Below are 20,855 nucleotides of genomic sequence, written 5' to 3'. Positions count from 1 at the left end.
GCTGATTTGTTTACGCTGTTGAAGCTTTCAATATTTTGCAAAAACATAATGTAAGAATGCATGTAGTATGTATTATCTAATTCATCACATGTATTTTCTCATTCTCCACATGTTATATTCAGTGCAATATACTATATATTGCCATTTTTTTGTATTTGTTTATTGTTTTTCTATTGTCTTGTATGTCAGATGCCTTCAAGGGCCTTGAATTTCAAAAAAAAAAAATGAAACTTTGATTTCTGCCATTCGTTGCTATGGCGCCCCGCCGAATGTCGCCCCATTCCACATCGTAATGGCGCCCCGACAAACGGGGGACGACCTTCGGCGGAATTATTTAGCGGGTTGACGTTTGTCGTGGTGACATATTGTAGGTCATCAAGATAAACATTCTGACCAAGTTTCACGAAGATAGGGTAAAAAATGCGGCCTCTATAGTGTTAACAAGCTTTTCCTTTGATTTGACCCGGTGGCCTAATTTTTAACCCCAGATGACCAAATATCGAACTCGTCCAAGCTTTTATTGAGGGTAACATTCTGACCAAATTTCATTAAAATTGGGCCAAAATTGTGATTTCTAGAGTGTTAACAGTCAAATTGTTGACGACGGACGACGGACACAGGGCGATCAAAAAAGCTCACCTTGAGCACGAAGTGCTCTGGTGAGCTAGAAAGATAACTGAATTTTTCCGTCATACCAACGATGTTAAACAGGGGATCTCACATTTACTCAAATAAAGTATCAATATTATTCATATGTTTTTCCCCTGATATCTTGGTTGAACTAAGGTAGTTCTTAAAAATATGTGTGGTGATTATATCTACAAGTTTCGATTTATGGAAGTCCGCACACCCCGTAATTTTATAATGGAAATTTATGGGAAAACAATCGGTGGTCTCTAACCCGCTTCGACAGAACGAAATAACGAACGGCCGAAATCAGCCACCATAGATAAAACATGCAAATTAACTGGATTGTCCTATTTCAGATTTGATAAAAAGCATTGTTTATGGTCGTTTTACTCTGTACAGAAAAGGTCATGATTTATGACAGATTAACTCCAGATTGCATTTGTTATGTCACAAATAGTGGATTTCCACATTCCGTAAAAATCGTTTTATACAAATTAATCATCAGAAATTACTACGTAGGTTTTCGTGTTATAACAGGGGGACTGGTTGGTGCCCGAACCCGGTAGTTTTAGCATACAACTTCATTAAACTTCCACGTCGGGGTTTTGTCAGCAAAAGTTTCATATTCAATACTTTTCAGCATTAACCCATATCATGCTGGACACGACTGATTCTACCTTTGCGACCAGAGTAGATCATGATCAGACTGCACATCCGTGCAGTCTGATCATGATCTGCACTGTTCGCCATTCAGTCAGTATCTTTTTGGTTAGCACCCATTTTAACAGTTAATGGTACTATCCAAATAGAAAGATAGACGAGTTCATTATAGAAATTTCGCAGGGTAAGGGTTTTAATAAAACTCAAACATACAGAGAGATTTTTATAAGCCTAATGAGGCTGAGCTGTTTTGATATTTGCATTAAAGCCTATCAGGTCGGGCCTATTATACTGTTTCTATAATTATTCTGCTTTCCTTAAAGGCACTGAATACATGCGTACTAGACTAGCCACTAGACTGAAAATAATATATTTCTACTTTTTTCCTTTTTTTGACGAATTTAATTTCATAGAGACAAAAGCCAGTCTATTTTAGAGATTTTCACAAAGGAATCATGTTATTGGACATAGAATATAGACTGGCTCAGTTCACTACATTTAATCATAAAAATGTAAAAAGGATATATCATAGTCTAGGAGCTAGTCTACATGCGTACATGCTTCTTTACGGTTTTCTTACATCTTCTGTCATGTAACTTTGGGAAATGGTTGTAATGAAAAGTGAGTATTTATGCATTTTGATTAAGCCGATCTTCATTATTAAGTTATTTGCAGTCTGAAGTGCAGTCTGCATGGTCACCACTTTTGCATTCAAATTACGAACTGCATGCAGGCTAAAAATTCAATCCGCAAGTCCTAGGGAACTGCAAACTGGAATAAATTTAGAACTGCAAAATGGTCTGCATTTCATGAATCGGATTTCGAACTGCATGTCAGTGTATGATTCCGACTTTGCAAACTGAAGTGTTGTGAATATATGATTCAATTCAATGACACAAATAATTGTGTTTCAACGTTCTTTAACAGAAGTAACATCTAAAACAGGTGTAAAGGATGTCTTGTGGATTATGTTATAAAGACTGAATTGCAAACTATGGTATATTAGAAAGTAAAAACTTGAATTATACAGTCGATGTTCTATTCTATATGCGAATAGCAAACTGTGGAGTAGTGACAGCTAAAACAGTAGTAGCTGTATATCAAAACAGGTGTAGCTGAATATCATGCATTTTATCTTTTGAGATCGAATTGCAAACTGTGGTCTTATCAACAATTCAAGATTTTAAATGTGAACTGGAAATGGGTCTTCCCATCTTCATAGAATTGCTACGGACTAGTCTGAAGTCCGCAGGCCGGGATTCGAATTGCGAACTGCAATCTGGTCCGCAGTTCGAAGTTACTTTTCGGTTCAAATTATGAACTGCAAACTTGTCTGCCGTTTTCGATTCAAAATAAAAATTGTAACCTAGTTTGCAGTATGACATTGGAATGTAACTCTTAAAATTGAAACTAAATTGCAAATTAATGGCAGAATGTTTGCTTGTTCTTTGCAAATAATTACACTACTGTTATTTTAAACTTATATACTAATGCTTTACATGATGAGCACGCGTTATCACGTTTAGCCTCCCCAACCATAATAAGTAACAAGAGCTGTCCTAGGACAGCAACGCCACGACAGCCTTGTCAACTGACGGATTATTTAAGTTGAAAAAGGGGCATAATTTTCTATAAAAAAAGCAAAACAGAGTTACGAGACCTATGCAGTATAAGTCATTTATTAAAGGGAGTAAGTGTGTTAAGTTTCAATCCATTCCAACAAGTTGTTACTGGGATACGAGCTTACATACAAAACTCAACCAAATCGGGACACCGGCGCCGACGCACGGCTGAGTCCAATAGTTCAACCTATTCTTTGAATAGTCGAGCTAAAAAGGAATTATCATTGTGATCCATTTCCTATTTAACTAGTCAGTCAGAAAGTTAGTAATGTCACTGTCACTAAACGCGTGACGCAGATCTACAATATGCATATTTCACTTTCGAAATGCTTTCTATTGCTAACCTTTTCTGGTAATGATGCGACTCAATACAATGAGCTGCGGTAAAAACAGGAAAACAGATTGAAAACGTGTCATGGTGTGACCAAGAACATATTTTTCAGGACATACACAGGCTGCCAAATATGACATGGCTTTGTTTTGTTAGTTTTATGTCAAACCTGACAGTCTTCATAGCGGTATTTCCTGTAAGTTTGAGAAAGATCATTTGGAAACTGTAGAAAGGGTTATTTCTGAAAAATGCATTTATCATTATTGCTTAATACACTACATTTTGTAACTTTTCAAAGGACCATAACTGCTAAACTGGGCATGATACATTAATGTGACGACAGTATGCACACGTTCACCTTATACATATGTAATTCTGCCTTTGCCAATCCCCCTGACAACCGCTGAATTTCTCCGATAAATAGCATTTTGTCAAATTCCAAAGGGCCATTACTCATTGATCGGGAAAGATACATTCATGTCCTGATAAGTTAATTTTTTTACAGATACATTTCTGTAAGTACTGGTTAAATACATTGAAAATCGCAGGAGGACTTATCATGATAAAGATCGGGCGGACAGATGGACGGCGGACAATACGGCAATTATATACCACTCTCTCCAAGCATAAAAGATAACATACAAAATCAAAGACTTGAGAGTAGGTTACTGACTGATGCAGTAATTGGAGTTGCTAAGGTGTACTGGAGCAGTGATAGCTTAGAATGTTGTCGAAGCAAAATGCGGACGATCTAACAAGCAAACACCTCTTCATGGAGCGAAATGAATGTTGAATCTTCTTATGACATATTTTCATTATTTTATATTTTGGTAATAATCAGTTATTCCTATGACAACATGCCTGATTTTGTTAAACTAACATTTTCACCAGTTTTCGTGTGTATAATGCAGGTAATATGACCTCTTGAGCATAGTTATTTACCATATGACCTTGTCACCAAACTCCTGATGACCCGGTATTAAATTTGTCTGAAACTTATATAAAGCAACATTCTGAGAAAATTTCACCAAGACTGGACAAAAATACATAGAGAGTCTGTATAACATACTAACGGTGTGTAACAGACGATGGTTATAGATATATATATAGATATTTGAGTAAGAGCATTTTATAAGCAGAGTGAGCCTTTAAAAGGTGGTATATCAACGGCTGGTTTAACGTAGTCGTGCGTATGTCTGAGTGTGCGTGTGTCTATATGTGTATGTGCTTACATCTTTAAAACACAAAACCAATGCTCGGACATTTAGCTTATTTAATTGTACCAGGCTTTTTGCACGTCTGCCTTTAACATTCCATTCCGACGCGAACACCGATCCCGACAGAAAGGTGTAAACAATACCTCTACTAACTGAAGAAAAAAATCAAACAGTCGAGCTAAGAATAACTGAAACCAGTGCTTCATAAATATCCCTTGTTAGTGGCCGTAATGCTACATTTGCTCACACTTTTCACAATTACATCCATTCAAATAATCGCTTTTGTTCCTCACAATTTCCACGAAGCATATTGTTGAATATTTTACACTTCATATCAACTGTCTCAGCATGTCTCCGCAATAATTCTCCGGCGTTTGTTTTGTCACCCGTTGCTTTGTTATGAGCAGCTTCTGCTAGGAATGCCACATCAAACACTAGAGATAAAGGTCCTAAAACTGACGCAGAAATTGCAGCTGTTCTCGTACCAATTTTAACTGCTGCCAAAGCTATCCCAGCAGCACTATGTGAAGCTCTCATTGCTGAACCAACAGCAAGGAAGCTGCCTTTGCTTAAACTTGGTGGCTCTTTTGCCCCAGTCGTGTCGGCCTTTTTAATTGATGTTTGAAAGAGCCTTTCAATTTTCTCAAGCGCTTTAGCTACTCTTTCTTCCTTTTGTTGAATTTTTTCCTGTTCTTCTTTGATGTTTTTCATTTGTGTGTTCTGCTTGACTGCTTCTACTGTCCTAGCAGCACCTGCAGCTACACCAGTGCCCACACCAATAGCCCCTCCCGCTATACTCAGTCCTAGAGATGCACCGAAAGTAAAGGGGGCAAGGACTAATCCAGCAATAAGCATTCCTCCTGATGCAATACCGACGGATGAACTAGCAATCACGGCCGTTGTTATTTTCTTTCTTCTTTCGTCCAGTTCCAGACCAACAGTTTTACAAGAATCTATGAAAGCTGAAACGCTTACATTTCTTTCATAAATAGCGTTGTCAAGGTCAACCAGTGCATCGAATTTTGCCAGAAAATCGCAGGTATTAACTGTAATTGATAAAACAATATTATATATAAATACGAATAGATTTAATTTAGCTTCCAGCTAACAACTGTGAATAAATTGAAAAATATATAGTGTATGTACAATGTCATATATTTTGAACATTTCAAGTGAATGTATAAAGATAAATTTATTTATTTATTTTGTTTGATTTAACGTCGCACCGACACAATTATATGTCATATGGCGACTTTCCAGCTTTGGTGGTGGAGGAAGACCCCAGGTGCCCCTCCATGAGTTATTTCATCACGAGCGGGCACCTGGGTAAAACCACCGACCTTCCGTAAGTCAACTAGATGGCTTCCTCACATGAAGAATTCAATGCCCCGAATGAGGCTCGAACACACATCGATGAGGGGCAAATGATTTAAGGTCATTAACCACTCGGCCATGGAGGCCCCGTCTAAAGATAAAATATTTTAGTGAATGATGGCCAACGTCTAGACGGGTCGGTATAACGATAGGATTTTTGTTTACTAACAACGAAAAAGACCGAATGGAGGTTTTTAACCCTTGCTTTCTGCGCGAGCAATTGCAATTGCTCTGGCAAGATGAGAACCAGCTATAGTAATATATATAAACCCAAAGAGATTCTGAATGAAAGTTATTTCTTGTATTGCTCGATGGTATACCAGTATGTGTACTACACGGTTATTTCAGTATCGATTGTGTTAATTATCATGAAACAAGAGGGTCATGATATCCTCGGATCGCTCACCTGAGTAATATGAGCTACATGTTTCAAATGTCAAACTGATGATAAAATATTAAGAAAGTCAGTAGGTCACATTCATGGTCAGTGAAATTCAGTTTTACGATTGGTGTGCAAAACTGTGTATGCCATCAAAATTTCAAGGCTTATCTTAAAAAACAAGAAAGTAGATCAGTAGGTCAAGGTCACAGTCAAGTGACATCATATTACTTGGGGTCATCAGGTAATTATAATTAAACAGTCTTGGAAATAGGATCAAATGATTTTTTAAGTATTTTCCTATATAACTCACATGATAAATAAGTGACCCCAGGGCGGGGCCTCTTTTAACCCCTGGGGCATAATTTGAACAACTTTGGTATGGGACTACTAGACAATGCATCATACCAAATATCAAAAGCCTATGTCGTATGGTTTCAGACAAGAAGATTTTTAAAGTTTTTTCCTATACAAGTCTATATAAAACTTGGGACCCCCAGGGCAGGGCCTCTTTTCATCCCAGTGGTACAATTTGAACAATTTTGGTTAAGGACTATAAGACAATGCTACAAACCAAATATCAAAAATCTAAGTGTTGTAGTTTCAGACAAGAAGATTTTTAAACTTTTTTTCCTATATAAGTCTATGTTAAACTTTGAAGCCCCAGGGTAGGGCCATATTTGAACCTAGGGGGATAATTTGCTCAATCTTGGTAGAGGACCACTAGATGATGCTACATACCAAATATCAAAGCCCTAGGCCGTGTGGTTTTGTACAAGAAGATTTTCAAAGTTTTCTCTATATAAGTCTATATAAACCATGTGACCCCCGGGCGGGGCCATATTTGACCCTAGGGGGATAATTTGAACAATTTTGGTAGAGGACCACAAGATGATGCTACATACCAGATATCAAAGCCCTAGGCCCTGTGGTTTTGGACAAGAAGATTTTTAAAGTTCTGCAAGGAATTCAGTTCTTTCAATAATTTGAAAGGGGGCCACCCAAGGATCATTCCTGTGAAGTTTGGTGTAATTTGGCCCAGTGTTTTTTAAGAAGAAGATTTTTTTAGAAAATGTTGACGGACACACGACGGACAACGGACGACTGACGACGGACATTGAGCGGTCACAAAAGCTCACTATGAACCTTTGGCTCAGGTGAGCTAAAAACGGTCAGATGACTGGCTTAGAACTACAAAAACATAACTTTGTTGACTTAAGTATGAGAACTCACCAAATATACTCCAGTTGTTCACGAATGGCTTTAATATTGACTTTTCGCGGCGTTTCAGCAATACCTGTAAAATATTATCTGAGCTTTCACTTCAAGAAAAAAAGAAGAACAATATTTGTTATTCTGTATCAAGTATTCTAGACTGAAGTTATTATATTTCACCTTTTATGAAATCCCCTATTTCAAACTACAATAAAAAACATTTGTTTCCTTTAGACTCGATTTTGATACAAGTAAAACCTTGGTATTATACGAAATATCTATCTGGTGAAATAAATGAGTACAAGTTTATGGAGCGGAATTCATATATTAAGTAAGTAGCTTGTTTTCCAGTCCATTCGATTAATATTTCCTTGTTTGTTTGTACTATTTTGATTGATGTATGTTTTTTATCGAACTTTGTTAACTTAAATGTACTACTCGTATTTGTAAATATAATTGTGGAAATAAATACAGTTTAAACCAACTGAGTACAAATATAAAATTATGTTCCCAAGACGAATGTTTTACATCGTGTGTATAAACGAAATAATATCAACATGCGATATTCTGTTACATGCTATGTAGATTCATGTTAAAGATTAGAATTACTTTAACCTTTAGCCTGCTGTCGGCAAGTTATTCTGCCTTTGCGATCAGTGCAGACCAAGATCAGCCTGCACTGTTCGCTATTCAGTCAGTAAATTTTAAGTAAACATCCCTTCAAATAATAAATGGTACTGCCCATATTGAATGATGGACCAGTCTATTTTAGAAATTTTGCTGGGTAAAGATTAAGCTGCTGTACCTGGCATACAATATTGAATGCATCTTGCGTGTTTGTGACAAACATGGAAAAGTCGACTCTAGATGATCTGTGTGCAGTCATCCTTTTGTAATCCTCTGTTTTAACCAAACGTTGCTTCAGTAACAATTCACTGTAAAAGAAAAGTTAGGATCATGAAACTGTGCTTGTATTTTAATCTATTATAATCAGCAAAATTTTAATGTGAAGTCTAAAGATGTTTTATCAATCTATTTGTATCTGAGAAATTTCAAGAAAGGGGTGGGGGCAGGGGTTGGCAGTTTGAGGATTTAGTATCATGTTGGCAGTTTGGGGATTTGGAATTACGTAAGATTATTTTTGTTTGCCAGATCACTTATTCACTTCGAAACTAGGATTATACATTACTCTAACAATTGAAGAAATTTTACAATAAAGCAATTCTGAATTCACTGTCAAATCAATCGTTGTTTTAAATGTTTAAAAAATCTGAACATAATATTCTACTGGGCAAATAAAGTACTCATGTAATATGTGAAACGACAGTGTATGGAAATAAACTACATGAAAATACTCAGATATAGTACAAACGTTGAAATTTATCAAATACTTTTTAACAGAATGTTAACTAAATATTTCAATGATCTACAGAAGTTGTAGTTTATTAACATGTGCTATTACCGAAGAGTGTAAATATTTTGAAGGATTTCCTTGCTTACACTGAATGTCATTTGCTTTTGAAATGTGATTGTATTTTAAAGTATAAAGCGTTTTTTAACAAGGGTAATATCCGAATATATCTGAACAAACATGTGTGGTGCATAGCCCTTTTAGAGATGGACGCAACGATTTTCTCTTTGACAAGGCCTGACGGAACAGGTGGGGCATTTTTTTATAAGACATTTCTTAAACTTTAAGCCTAATGCGACCGACTGGTCTGCTTTGATACTGTTTCTTCTGGTTCTTGGTGGTGCCTTTTCTTGTTCTGCCTTCTTCAGAGGTACTGCATATATGTCATAGATGGTGTTTGGTTACGTAAATGAGCTTTTTTCTGTCTTCACGTACTTATTTTGCAATAGCGTGTGTTGATTCAGAGTTACATTTTACCAGCCTTTAGTCAATGGGAAGCAATCTTTTTATACTTTTCTACTGATTTCACACTTTGTTATTCCCCTTTCCATGTATGCTGTTTTTTTATAATTATATTCTTTTTATATTTTCTGGACATTTATTGCATATTTTGAGACATGATATTAATAGATTTTCTCTACCCATGTGTTATTCAGTTTATATATTTCACTCGCCTGATGATTTTACTTTTTACAAAACAACTGGTCTATTTGTTGACATATTTCACTACAGAAAATGTCACATTAACCCTTGGGTATTTCTTGACCGGATCATTTATAAACCGCTGACTGTTGCCTTGTTATTTGTTAAGACGCGCCACAGTTTAAGTTCAATATTTTGTATTTCCATGATGTTAATTATACATGATTTGCATGAAAAAAATAAATATGCATGCAAGTATCTGTAGTTACAAATTTACAATGACATAAATTAAGCCAAGACAATACTTTTATACTTTTAATGTCTAAGCATGAAGCAGTATGCAAAGTATTTGAGGTATCCAATTGAGTTCAGATCAAATTTTGTTTCTACATTTACCTGTATTTAAACTATACCGAAATGGGTTTGACTGAGAAAGTTTGCAGATCATAAAAAACTTTGTTTACTGGTACAAGTACACACTTATACCGTGCTAAGCTACACGTGTACTAAGTTTGTACCTTTTAAATCTTATCTCAAGCCGAAAACATTGCGTATGCTGATATTGCTCATAAAATTTGAAACTGAAATTTAATAATTATGCATGCATGTCCTATACATAAAGGTAAAAATTGCACGATCTATACACGATAAAGACTGCACCCTCTAAGCCCGCAAAAGTCTCCATCCCCAAAACAATTTGCTAGGGTCAATTTTTTTGCTTGGCAATTCTTTTTTAACATAAAAATCGTTCTGTAAAAAGTTTCCAATTATGAAATCTAATGCATGTGACATATACATCTAAAATATGTAGTGTTTTTATTTTGTCTAATTTTTCGAGCGGATACATACATACACTTTTTATAATATCACTGACATTCTGTATTAAGATGTAGGATATAGAAAATAACCGAATTGTTTATATTATTTGCTGGGTTTTTACTGAGTTAAGAGTAAGAATAAGTATTTAAATAAATATCTGGACCATACCATCCGATTTTTGTAAGAACTCAGTTTGGTAAATCATTCTTAGAAAATGGCATAACTGCATAAGGAGAAATAACTTTACGCAACTAAATATAATAGGGTTATTATAATAGTAGCTCGATCTGGAATGCAGTATTCAGCTATCGGATCTCAAGAAGTGCGCAAGGCTCAAGTGTGATCCGTCCTTGCAAAATCCACGAGAGCCCAATACCAAATCCAAGATCGAGCTACTGTTGTTATGACCCTTTTATTATATACCTCCACCTTTTTGTTTGTTGTTTTGCTATCGAACGAAATCATAAAAGTAAATATCATTACGTGTTAGCTATTTCCCTAAACGTTAAGCAAATAGTACCACCATTCAACACAAGGCAGTCTGAAAGTCAGCTATATCCCCCGCCGCTGTTATGGATAGTGAAAGGGTTGATGGTATTGGGTGGAAGCATTGACTTTGTTAAGTATATTTCATAGTTCATGTATGAGGAAATCAATGAATTTGAAAATACTTCAAGGGGTTTAGGAGATACAGAGCAGACACAAAATGGAAGACTCAAACTTTTGACCTTGAGTTGTGACATTGACCTTGAGCCAACATGGCTGACTCATGAGGTCTGCACATCGCCTTGGTGAGGTGATCATTTGACTGAAGTATCATGAAAATCCTTCAAGGGGTTTAGGAGACACAGAGCTCAAACTTTTGACCATGAGTTGTGACCTTGCCCTTAAGTCAACAAAGCCGACACAAGAGTTCTGCACATCGTCTTGATAAGGTGACTGCACATTGTCTTGATGAGGTGATCATTTGACTCAAGTTTCATGAAAATCCCTCAAGGGGTTTAGGAGATACAGAGCAGACAAAAATGGAAGGCTCAAATCTTTGACCTCGAGTTGTGACCTTGACCTTGAGCCAACATGGCTGATTCATGAGTTCTGCACATCGTCTTGATGAGGCGATCATTTGACTGAAGTATCATGAAAATCCTTCAAGGGGTTTAGGAGATACAGAGCGGACACGAAATGGAAGGCTCAAACCTTTGACCTTGAGTTGTGACCTTGAGTTGACCAATGAGTTCTGCAAATCGTCTTGATGAGGTGATCATTTCACCCAAGTTTCATGAACATCCTTCAAGAGGTTTAGGATATACAGAGCAGACAAAAAATGGAAGGCTCAAACATTTGACCTTGCGTTGTAATCTTGACCTTGAGCCGACATGGCTGACCCGTGTGTTCAGCACGTCGTCTTGATGAGGTGATCATTTGACCAAAGTTTCATGAAAATCCTTCAAGGGGTTTAGGAGATACATAGCGGACACAAAATGTTACGGACAGACGGAATGACAGAAGGACGGAAGACGGAAGGACATACGGAGACCATTCCTATAACCCCCACCACTCGGGGCGGTGGATTAATAACACATTAAGCTATATGCAGTTTTAATCATATATGAACATGTGTACATACCAGCATTCCGAAACTAATTCTCGGCTAACACTATAACACAGCTTTGATTTTGACGCTGCTGGCAATCTTAGCAACTCATCTGGCACAGCTATAGTAAGTGGAGATGTTTCTACAATATACAAAATAACCGTAAATAAATAGATATATCAGCTGACAAATAAACAAATTACGAGAGTCCCTGGATAATACCATATTTATTCGAACTCCTGTCACCTCAATTGCATCTGGACATGTGTATTTGAATGTGTACAGCTGCGTAATGTAAAGTTTCTAGGTCAATAGTCTAGACTGTTTACCCTACAGTTCTTTTCGATAGACCGGCGAGCCATTCAGTAAATTGTTTATTACAAATCTTTTACTATTTACAATTGTGCTTGTTTTGGAATTAGCACCATTTACCACAGTACTTCAGTAATGTTACGGCGGGTAGTTAATCTAACCAGTGTTCCTGGATTCTGTACCAGTACAAACCTGTTCTCCGCAAGTAACTGTCCCAGTGGTCCTGGATTCTGTACCAGTACTAACCTGTTCTCCGCAAGTAACTGTCCCAGTGTTCCTGGATTCTGTACCAGAACTAACTTGTTCTCCGCAAGTAAATGTCCCAGTGTTCCTGGATTCTGTACCAGTACTAACCTTCTCCGCAAGTAACTGTCCCAGTGTTCCTGGATTCTGTACCAGTACTAACCTGTTCTCCGCAAGTAACTGTCCCAGTGTTCCTGGATTCTGTACCAGTACTAACCTGTTCTCCGCAAGTAACTGTCCCAGTAATCCTGGATTCTGTACCAGTACTAACCTATTCTCCGCAAGTAACTGTCCCAGTGGTCCTGGATTCTGTACCAGTACTAACCTGTTCTCCGCAAGTAACTGTCAACTTGACGTTTCATACTCAAGGTATCTTATCTAATCGTCACGAACACACGACTCGTTCTGGGATCTAACTCACGATCTCGCGATCCGTAGATCTGCGCTGTTCATACTGAGCTAAGCAGGCGATCTAGGATTATTCACAAAAAAATTCTTCAGTAAGAAAAGAAATCAGAAATAAATTTTCACAGATTTTGTGTCACGTTTTGCCTTTATCTCGGTACAATTTAATGACTCTGCTGATCAAAAAGCAGTCATCTGGCACGGTATTTAAATTACGTGACTTTGTGGTAAAATTAAGTACATACCTTCTAAACTCCACAAGTACATGCCAACCAGTCCAGTTGCATGTGGTACCGGTGCAGAATTATCATCACATTCTACTTTATGGAAAACTTTGTCACGTGACATGTACATTGTTACGTATTCAATAACACTCTCTGGCTGACCGTCATACTGAAATAACGGCTGGAAGTAGGCCCATTGCCTCTGTCCTATCTCATTTTCGGTAAGAATGTATATGGGTGTATTAACACAAGTCGCTACGACATAAATGCATAATACTACGTAAGGTAAATACGTACTCCCACTTTTACAATTCACAATAACCTTTTCATAAAAGATCTTCATGTGTTTCTTGTAGTCTTTGTCTTCAGACTGATTGTTTGGTAAAGCTTCTTCTGGAACGTCGTCAACCAGCAGTACCAAGACAGACTTAAACTGTTTTGAATGTTTAGTTAGAAGATCAACAACACTTGTTTGTATATTTTCTTTGTTTGTATAATATTCAATACTTCGAGACAGATCTATGTCAACACTGGTTCCAGCATCACGGCTTGTGCTTTTTCGTCGAACCGGTATCCGTGATAATAGACACCGGACAGTATTTGCTAGACACTCGTACAATGGACAACCATAATTGTCAATAATTTTATTCTCAGATTCTTCTCCTAGTGTTACACGTACATCGTCAATTTGAACTTGTCGGTGACTAGCCTCCAAACCAACTTTTCCTGCCATGATATATATTTCATTCATCAAACTGGAACATTGGCGTTTTTCGGTTTAAATATATGACCTGTATACTAATTTGATAACCAGCTCCCGTATGTATGCAGAGTGTAGCCTTTGTAATTAATCTGAAATTAGAAACGTTTTCTGAAGTAACAGTTTTATATATGTAAACAGATAATGAAATAATCGTGTAATATTGCAAATATTTTGTAATCTATAGATGGGGTTTATGGGACGCCTTCGTTGTCTTCTGACGTTGTGACTAAAACATACACACGCACACAGGCATATAGGTTAAATACATGATTCCTTACATAAATCGCCGGTACACAGTTCATGTGATATGATTGGTCTGTATTCATTTCATATTTAATGGGCTACAAGGTCAAAAATTCACAAACAGAACTGAACATTATTATTTGATCATGCTGATCCGATGTAATAAAACGATTACTGAATGCGTATCTGTCAGTCGTCAAATCTACTGACCGGTAAGTCAGTACCATACACTGAATGTCTGTGTTTCATGCATCTGAACACATGCTGGTAATGTTGGTAACATTATATCTAGATATTAAAAATTATTTAATGTAATGTGCAGTAGTGCACTTGTTATTCTCCGCTATAAAAAGAACAAAACAGAGTTATGAGACTTATTTAGTCTTTATGAGCCTGGAGGTCACGTTCCAAATGATCTTCATTTTTTTTCAAGGCCACTTTAAGGAGAAACAAAGAAACAACACATTCACTAAATCCAAAAGGGGAAATGAATAATTTTGTTAGATATGTGAACTTTTCTAATGATAATAAAAACCTGCGTCAAGTTTCAAACCGATATCTGTATCTACTCTAAGAAAACAGTTCTAAACGGGTGGTACGGGACGATATGGGACGGGACAGGAAAGGGCAGAGCAGGTCAGGGACGGACCAAGGGCGGTTACAGGCTTTGGTGTTGGCGGGGTGGGGTTGGGTGGGGGCGCAAACTATTTGTAGAAGTGCCTCGGGTGGGGGTGGGTGGATGGGGGGTGGGGGGAGGGGGGGGGGCGCGAAGGCATTCATTTTTACCGCTGCATTCACAAGATACCACATGACGATCCAGTGATTAATGTACCGTAAACGGAAATAATCGCTTCAATCTGATCACCTCGGCCTTTATGCTACACAGTAGATTATACGGAGAATACTGAAATACCAGATGTTTCACGATTGCTAGACTGGCATCAGTGGTTAGAGTCATAAAATGTAAAGCACTTGGCCATAAAATCAATCCTCTGTGATACCACTTCCTGAAAAAATTTACAATATCTCTTGCCTCTGTCTCTAACTTGAGATGAGCCTAGAGAGAAAATGTTTTTCTGAGAAAATATCAGAGTCAGTATGAAGAAACTAATATTATTACAGATTATTTGATCTCAGCAGACTTTGTAAGTCTACACGATTGCCAGAGACAATCTTTGGACAAGAGCAGAAAAAGTTAAATCAATATCAGAATACCCGAATCTGAATTCAGAGTGGTCATTCTTGTGTATCAATGTTTACATACAAATGTTTTAGATAATACTGTTGTGCAGTGAAAAATCGTTAAAAAATCAGCTAGCACAAAAATGTATATTTTTTAACATAGAAACTACAATAAGGATCATTTTCAATTGATCGGTTATGATATGCTGAGAAAAAATATATTTTGAAGACAGCAAGTTGGAGAGAATAACTTTGGATTTCCAAGTAGAAACATCGTGGTTTTCCACTAGAACATATGATATTTTAATATTCAAAGATTTTACTAATTGTTATACTCTACGGATATCCGCGTGTGAAAACTGTTGATTGTTAACTTTAAACTTTGTGGTATTCCACTGAGAAATAATAAAGAAGATAATCTGGAACTGTGTTTTATCATTTGGACATAATAGGTAATGCCATAGTGCAATAGTGTTTATAACATTCCTTCGTAAAGTCAATCAAATTTACGGCATTACACGTGGCGGTGAACAGTGGTCTTTCCCAACCTCTCAATTAGCAAGCGAGATACGAAATTCCCCAGAGAAAATGACAATAAAAATGTTTGGTGGATTACCACTAAGAAATTCATGTCAACAGTGTGGACTTAAACACGATCAAAAGTGTTATGCTGAGACAGCAACATGCAACAGATGCAACAAAATTGGCATTACGCGAGAATTTGTAAATCTAAAGCAAATGGACACACTTACAAATCGGAAAATTCAAAACAACGAGACAGAGAACGCATGACAGCCTTTATTAACAGGAAAACAGCAGAAACATCATTGCCATTTTACAACGCAGACATTGACTTTATCTTAAGCAGCCAGACAAATTCCTCCATTCCAACAACTTCAGACAACTCAAAGCAAAATAATCTGAGAACTCTAAACATTAAACTGGTAAAAGAAGTTCGTGACTTGCGAAATCACAATGAAACATTACAGAAGCTGGTCAAAGAAACAATCAATACAGTCACTATATTTCAAACTGAAAACAAGAGGTTAGAGAAACGTTTTAAGGAAAGTCAGACTGTTATGCAGCAAATATTTATTTCTATAACAACAACAAAGTCAGCACTTCAGGGTGAAAAAGAGGAAAATCAAAAGCTGCGTATCAAAATTCAAGAACTCAAGAAACAAATGGAAGGCAATACAAATACAAGAAATAAACAGGACTTATTCGAAAGACACAAGTAAATGTAAATTCCTTGTGCAATATAACTCATACGTTTTAGCGGATTGTGTGGCTGCTTGTATGCATGTTTGTTTGTCTTTGATACTTATATACATTAAGTATAATTTGGTATTTATATAAGAACTTACGGTGCATCTAACGTGGCTGGAGCAATTAAGTTATTATATATACATTATATTGCATTTTGAATTTCCCATCTTACAAGACTAGAGTGACATTATTTTAAAAAAGGGAGGTAGTGTTGTGTTGTTAAAATTCTTTTTTTTTTTAAATCAATTCAGTAAAATTTCATGTAAAATAATGAATGAATTCTTTGTGCAGCGCATATTTATAAATTTCTGATGCCACATTTATGCAGAGATATTCGTCTTTGTTGATACTTATATACTTAAAGTATAATCTGGTATTTATACGAACTGTGTATTTTTGGTTGATGTATTACTTATGCATTGTACTTTGATCTTTTTTCATTTCACAGGAGTGAAATATTTTTTAGGGGGGAGGTAGTGTTGTGCAGTGAAAAATCGTTAAAAAATCAGCTAGCACAAAAATGTATATTTTTTAACATAGAAACTACAATAAGGATCATTTTCAATTGGTCGGTTATGATATGCTGAGAAAAAATATATTTTGAAGACAGCAAGTTGGAGAGAATAACTTTGGATTTCCAAGTAGAAACATCGTGGTTTTCCACTAGAACATATGATATTTTAATATTCAAAGATTTTACTAATTGTTATACTCTACGGATATCCGCGTGTGAAAACTGTTGATTGTTAACTTTAAACTTTGTGGTATTCCACTGAGAAATAATAAAGAAGATAATCTGGAACTGTGTTTTATCATTTGGACATAATAGGTAATGCCATAGTGCAATAGTGTTTATAACATTCCTTCGTAAAGTCAATCAAATTTACGGCATTACAATACTAATAAGCTTTGATAATGTGGCAGTTGAGTCTAGTAAGTCCAGGGGTGTTCAAAGATAATCCGTCACAGATCTATTGTAAAGCAATTATTGGATTTACCTGTATTGGAAAATAAACAGTATCGATTGTATTGAGGTCAATTGCCACATTATCAAAGTTTATTAGTACATTCAACAAATGGTACACTGTATAATGTCTACTAGCTGTTGTTTTACAATCAACTGTTAATAATACTACAATTACGACATTTAATTATGAATGTAGACACACACGTTCAAATATCAATTGATTGTAAAACGTGACTTGTTTCCACTTTTTCCATTTTGTTGTTCTTCACTTTTCTATACATCAATTAATTCCGCATCTTCACGTTTGGAAATTTTCCCGCTCGATATAAGCTACACGGTATGACATATACTAAAACAAGGAGTGGATTAGCGGTGTTTCAGAGTGGAGTGAGCGGATTTTTGAGGGGTTGTTTTTGGTTGCGTTTTGGAGTAAAAATAAATGAGTTTTACTTTCAAACATTGGATCATGCAATCATATAAAATATTAATTGAACATTTCCAAATTCGGGAACCCCTGTTTGCTAACAAAGTACATTTTAATGCCCGTTTTTTCTTTTCAAGTGCAAGTTAGGACGAAGACCTTTTCCCAAAAAGGTTGTTTTGACATTAAACTTTGTTGTATTGTTCTAACTCTAAAATGAACCATAGCAGTCAAAATTAAAAAATGACAACAGAACATCTGGTAAGGCTAATCAATTAGGCTTGTGTACCTCTTTTATAAACGGATCTTTCAATATCGTTTTCGTTATTTGGAGTTGTATGTTTTTTTTCCCTTAAAACAATATCAATCTATGTTTATTATGTTTGAAACTAGCGGTAAGCCGGTGCTAGGGGGCGGGGCGTGGGCAGTATTGCATTTTCCATTACTGCTCATGAACAGACTCAGTCAAACCGAGTCTGCAATTTTCTCTGTTTGCCTTGTTCTCGGTGCTTCCGAGGGATCTACTTTTCAGATTTTATAGAGATTATTAGCTATCTTCCTGACCATTATAGTTTTACATTTAAAATTCAATGAATTTTGACCTAAAACCACTCCAGTCCAGACTTTAGTATATGCCGATTGTTTACACGGGATTATACACATGTCTTCGGTAATACATAAACAGGTATAAAGATCATAAACCCGCTAATTCGCCTTACCATACGTTTTTGCTCTCAGGTCAAATGATAAATTTATGTGTTTATATCAGACTGCGTTTCCTAAATGTTAAGTTACTCACTCGTAGTCGTAGGATATTATTATATATTCTTCATACTAGTATTAAGTTTTAATACACAATAACATTGCTGACCCAAATACGTACTCTACTTAATTACAGCCTTTTAAACATATAAAATACAAGTTTAAAATCTCAATACATACTAAGGAAAGAAAAACATACTACCATTATTGTATCCAGTACTGTATTTCGATCAATTCAATTATAGTTTTATTTTATTTTAAGAATGACTTATTATATTGTGCCTACCACATGACATAGACGATGAGAGCTGACGTGTAGTTTACTTCCGCTCTATAAAATACAGTGAAGTTCAAACGTTATTTGCTAAAATATTTCATGAATGGATGCTTACATTTATTAATGTGTGCGCAGGCATACGGCGGCTACAATCGGAGATTATTTGATGCAGATCGATGTACACAAAGCTTGCATATTAGATGTAAACACACGCTACTTTCACTTTCACTGATACTGACAGGACGATGTTCTATAGACATTTGATGAATTATCTACTTCGTTTAACCCAACATTTTTTTCTACCGTTTATTTACAATCTGTTAACACTATAAAAACTTTATTCACCAAGTGTATATGAAAAATGAATTTAAATAAGCCACTTGAAAAGCTGTAAGTCTACAGCCCCTTCAGCATTCTCAAAGCTTTCCTCAGAGGAACCGTGCTCACTCGCTAGTCGAGCTATGGTTAGAAATTACGCCGCCTGTCAAAAAAAGAATATTACTTGCGATATTTTATAATTGTTGTTGGAAACAGCAAGGAACATTTCGACACGCTACCTTTTATCCCTCGCCAGTCAATAAAAAGTCGAGGAACAGAAAAAATCTGTGACATTTTTGCACCTTTAGAAGAAATTCTACAAAATGTCAATGGTATATATTAGCCGAACATATAAAAAAAATATCGCGAATTAAAATGGGCTCAATTGGCTACCTAAAATAAGAATATGTTTGTGTAGCTTATTCTACTATGTAGACAAAATGTTGCGGTTTTGTCTATAATTCGCGACTTTTTATGACGAAAGTGTGGCAGGAAACGTTCCTCTTGACCGCGATACTAGTATTTGATACAATGTCGACATAGAATCTCGCGGATTTGAAAGTTTCCCGCGACATTTTATAAATTGAATGTAAAACTTCTTGCGGCTTTTGAATGCTACCGGCCCCCATAAGGGGTCAGTGAAAGTAATTTGTGTACAAAATCATAAAAGAATATAATTTTGAGAAATAGCAGGATTGTGTAGCGCGAATGTATTGCATATATGTATCACTTAATCATGTCCCGTGTTCAGCGTTTTTATGATAAAAACTAGTAAAATTCTGGTTTCAGGACATGCAAAAATGACCCAAAATGCAAACCTTGCACAGACTGTCCTGTATTATCGCAAATGGCTAACTTAAAACATACATACATAATATTTAAAGCTTTTGACGAGATGAAAAAATGGTGGTAAGAAATGTGACTCATAGCCATTTTTCGCATATTCGAGCTGAATCTAGATGGATGAATGACCGTTTCTGTTTCGTTTGACTTCCGTTACATAAGGTAAGATTTAAGACCCGACTGTCTACACGGAGCTATGAAAATCGATTCAAGCGTCCATTTATTTTGCACAACAATTTCTAGTTCGCAAGAGTCACAGGTTCTGTAAACACAATAAACAGATGAATACCAATGCCTTTAAATACAAATGTACATATACATACTTTATTCAAAAAGCGTACTCGGGCCACAATACGAAACTGGCTTCTGTCACTTCAACATTTTTCTTATGGTCAGTCTTACTGAGATATGGACCTGCCCATCGTCTTACATTTGCAATAATTGCTTATTATGCATGTCACATTCCCAAAGTTCTGTCAGCATAAAGAGTTGTCGTCATGTTCTGTTACACCACGAGTCGCTACTACGTTTCACAAATTAAAATTCATGTCCAATTATATCCCACTGGACCTTCTATAAGCTGAAAAATGCGGACAGCATGACAAATACTGTGGAAAATTGTGTCACTGGGAATTCGGCAATTACTTTATTTGGGCGAAGTATGTGACCCATTATTTAAACAAGAGATTAAATCTGTCCCATCTCAAAATGTATCTGGTTTGTTAAATAATG

The 20,855-nt window shown here is 36.2% G+C and overlaps 1 protein-coding gene across 1 annotated transcript; it reads right to left on the bottom strand.

Annotated features, from left to right (window-relative positions):
- Positions 1–4,499: 4,499 nt before the first annotated feature.
- LOC123524903 (uncharacterized) lies at positions 4,500–19,010 on the bottom strand. Its single transcript, XM_045303510.2, has 6 exons — positions 18,888–19,010; positions 13,100–13,930; positions 11,928–12,036; positions 8,234–8,363; positions 7,447–7,510; positions 4,500–5,506 (listed from the first exon to the last, which is right to left on the bottom strand). The coding sequence occupies exons 2-6, from the start codon at positions 13,827–13,829 to the stop codon at positions 4,719–4,721; spliced, it is 1,821 nt and encodes a 606-aa protein (XP_045159445.2). The 5' UTR covers positions 13,830–13,930; positions 18,888–19,010; the 3' UTR covers positions 4,500–4,718.
- Between the last annotated feature and the right edge of the window lie 1,845 nt (positions 19,011–20,855).

The sequence above is a fragment of the Mercenaria mercenaria genome, chromosome 3, assembly GCF_021730395.1.
Source record: "Mercenaria mercenaria strain notata chromosome 3, MADL_Memer_1, whole genome shotgun sequence".
Taxonomy (NCBI): domain Eukaryota; kingdom Metazoa; phylum Mollusca; class Bivalvia; order Venerida; family Veneridae; genus Mercenaria; species Mercenaria mercenaria.
This window is presented reverse-complemented; position numbering and strand designations above follow the sequence as displayed.

What these genes read in the sequence shown, in the direction of transcription:
- LOC123524903 (XM_045303510.2), bottom strand. Translation starts at nt 13,829, where the DNA reads ATGAATGAAATATATATCATGGCAGGAAAAGTTGGTTTGGAGGCTAGT. An exon ending in GTACTTGTGGAGTTTAGAAG is followed by an intron (nt 12,037 to 13,099) that starts GTATGTACTTAA and finishes TGTATATTGTAG; the next exon opens with AAACATCTCCACTTACTATA. An exon ending in GAATTAGTTTCGGAATGCTG is followed by an intron (nt 8,364 to 11,927) that starts GTATGTACACAT and finishes TTTCTTTTACAG; the next exon opens with TGAATTGTTACTGAAGCAAC.